The following is a 3,020-nucleotide window of genomic DNA, read 5'->3' on the forward strand; positions in this document are numbered from 1 at the left end:
CTACACCACCAGAAAATTGAAAAATGAAATCACTGTTCCTACTTAAATATGGTTGAAATCGATTAACAGAACGATCCCATCCCCTGATGCTTTAGTAACTATCAGAAGCTGCAACAGGTTTAAACATTCCAGCAATAGGAATCTCAAAGTTGTTATCAATTTGAAAAAATGAACAAAATGATAGTAAAAATCAGAGCAATTGGGGGGTAATAATAATTGGCATAATTTTATCAGCAGAAGACTGTTTGTGAAATGTTTACAATCAGCATGAATGATAATTGAATAATAAGGAGGTCCTGTCCTAACAATATCTACTGCACCCTTACAGTTGTTTGCAGTCAGCATCTGCATGAGATCTCATTTTCAAGGAAAAAAAGGGCCCGCAATGCCACACTTCAATTATGGCTAATAATATGACCCGATACTGATCATTGAATCTACCTACCTTACATTTCATACAGTAGCTAGCAACACTTTCGGTAATATTACTCCTATCAACTGCCCTAACTACCAAGCTAAATTATCCATGAGCTTAGTATGTCTACTATAACTAGTTTATGCACGACAGTCAATGATTTACTGAAGTGTAGTAACAACTCCCAGCTTGACACTCCACAGCTTCTGACAGCATCCTCAACATTCACAAGGCTAACAATTACTTTATCGAAATAGCTTCCTCGGTGCAAGGAATAATGACCATACTTTCTGACAAAGTGAAAAACAAATCAAAATCACCTAAGATTAGGGTTAGCTACAGTTGATGGCGCTTCTGCGAGTCCAGGCGATGGAGTCTGAGGCCTCGAGATCATTCCAAAGTCAGGATGAAGCATGTCCACTCCATCCCAATCGACACTAGCTGTAATGCTGGAGTTAAAGAATCATACTTAATACTTCAAATTAGGCATAAGACCGATGAAAAAAAAAAAAGGAGAAATGATCAAAGAAAAGGCACGAAAACAAGAAGGATACAATCTGTTCTCCACATATCTGTTATGCTAACTTCAGCATCTGATAGAAGCCAATAATCAGCATCATTCTACAAAATATACAAAAAATATCAGCTATGAATGCAGTACCATTGCATTCCATCAAAGAATCTCTCTTAACCAACCATTAAATGCTAATATGAAAAGGAAAACTGTAGGACCACATTAGAAGAATTTAATCAATACAAAGGATTTAAACGAGTGCAGCCCATAATCCCAGCACAGAGAGGAGAGGGAAACCCCAAACCTTGACTATGATATACTTACATCAGCATCTGAAGGGACAATCTTCATCATTCCCCCAGCAAACTCTTGTGAAGCATTTAGATCAGAGTATGCCTGAGATGAGAGGAGAGCTTGAGGTTCGAGCTCTTTTCCACTGCATTCTGCAGGAACCATTTCTGTCACTAGTTGCTCATTAGAACCTGAACTTGAAGCAAGAGGGAAGCCCGTGGGGGGATCGGCGCCATTAATTTCTTCAAATTTCTCTTCAAATTGACTGAAAACAGTTCAAATATTCCAAAATTAAATGGAGAATGCATTATCAAAAAGATAAACTACAAAACCAGCACAAAGTACAACCAAAGCAAAATATTGAAAATCACATGGTATACAGAGTAATAATGTGATTTCTAGATGGACAACATAATAGAAAGAAATGGATACATATCTAAAGCGAGTTCTAATGTACTCCCACATAAAAATTAGAATGAGTACATTAGCAACATACACTTATTTCGTTTAGACTAAAAATCCAACTTCAAAGAAAAGTTACTCAAAATGATAGTATTAATGTAAATTTATTTTTTATTTAAAATTTCTCCCCTCCCCAATTATTGTTCCTTTGTTCCCTCTCTGCACAAAAACAATGCCCTTTTGAATTTGATGCGTAAAATTGCATTACACACTACTGTACGAATTAAATAAAAATGACTTTTGAAATTCTTTCCAAGCCATGATATTGGCATATTGCCCATGGCTTTTTGCAATAGCCTAAAAAAGAGTTGAGCCAAAGGCACCCATATTTGTTGGTGATGATGACTCATTACTATTCCACCCATCAATCATAAAAAAAAGTACCTCCAAATGGTTTTGAATATTTATAAAATATGAAGGTGTGTCATTAGCTCTTGCAAATAAGTTCAGAAGGAAACACGACAAAGATGAGAGAAATTAGGAAGAATACTTATCCTTAAAAAATGTGAAATATTATATTTACAATTATGCCCATTATTTTAAATTGATTTCAAATAGAATAAGGTGGGTTTTTTGTCCAAATGAAAAAAGTTTAGGTTCCTAATGTACTCCTAATTTTTAAGTGGGATGGGGGTACATTAGCAATCCCCTTAAATAAATAATAGGCAAGTTAGCTAGTTATACCTGATAAGGTAGACATCAATGGGACCCATTGTGCTTCTAAGAATGATTCTATATCTCCGCTGTAGATAGTCGACGGCCTAATGCATATGGAAGGAATAATTTTCCATCATGTATCAGAAACACTAGATTTACAAAGATCATGAATCTTTCATCAGTTGATTCCCTAAACTTACTTCCTCAGGATCAGGGACTTCCAGGGTGGTTCCATGTGGAGCTTTGATTGCTATCAAAGTTTCATTCTGCTACACGAAATGCACTAGTATATTAAAATAAAAGATAAATCTCAATAACAGCATGAAAGGAGAACACAACAATGTTCATAATAATAATGGACAAGATTGGAGTTCAATGCAAAAACAAAGAACACACCTGGAAGCAAGGTAGGCCCTTAATATCTTCCTCGGTCACAAAAAGGAACCTAAATGGTATTGAAAATTGGTATTAGTTTATCATTTGGCAATAACAGATTATTTTTCCTTCTGGAAGGAAGAACAAAGGAAAAATGAATCTAAGAATTGAATGGGAGATTACTTCTGGTTGTTTTCATCTTCACTCAAACTCCTCAGCCTTTCTTGCATTTCCCTGTTAATAATAGGTCGAAAGAATTACATAACAGTATAGAAATAGTAAATTTCAGCCTTTTCTAACGCAAGG

The 3,020-nt window shown here is 35.5% G+C and overlaps 1 protein-coding gene across 1 annotated transcript in view; it reads right to left on the reverse strand.

Moving 5' to 3' along the window:
* Positions 1-199: 199 nt before the first annotated feature.
* The window catches only part of LOC101510592 (transcription factor E2FA), a 10,084-nt gene continuing 7,263 nt past the window's right edge, over positions 200-3,020 (reverse strand). Inside the window, exons 8-14 of the mRNA XM_004497619.4 lie at positions 2,898-2,948; positions 2,736-2,784; positions 2,540-2,605; positions 2,367-2,443; positions 1,254-1,485; positions 970-1,036; positions 200-856 (exon numbers count right to left, since the gene is read on the reverse strand). Coding sequence (XP_004497676.1) covers positions 732-856; positions 970-1,036; positions 1,254-1,485; positions 2,367-2,443; positions 2,540-2,605; positions 2,736-2,784; positions 2,898-2,948 — 667 coding nt within the window. The 3' untranslated portion in view covers positions 200-731. The remainder of the gene's footprint in view (positions 857-969; positions 1,037-1,253; positions 1,486-2,366; positions 2,444-2,539; positions 2,606-2,735; positions 2,785-2,897; positions 2,949-3,020) is intronic.

The sequence above is a fragment of the Cicer arietinum genome, chromosome 4 (genome assembly GCF_000331145.2).
Source record: "Cicer arietinum cultivar CDC Frontier isolate Library 1 chromosome 4, Cicar.CDCFrontier_v2.0, whole genome shotgun sequence".
NCBI lineage: Eukaryota > Viridiplantae > Streptophyta > Magnoliopsida > Fabales > Fabaceae > Cicer > Cicer arietinum.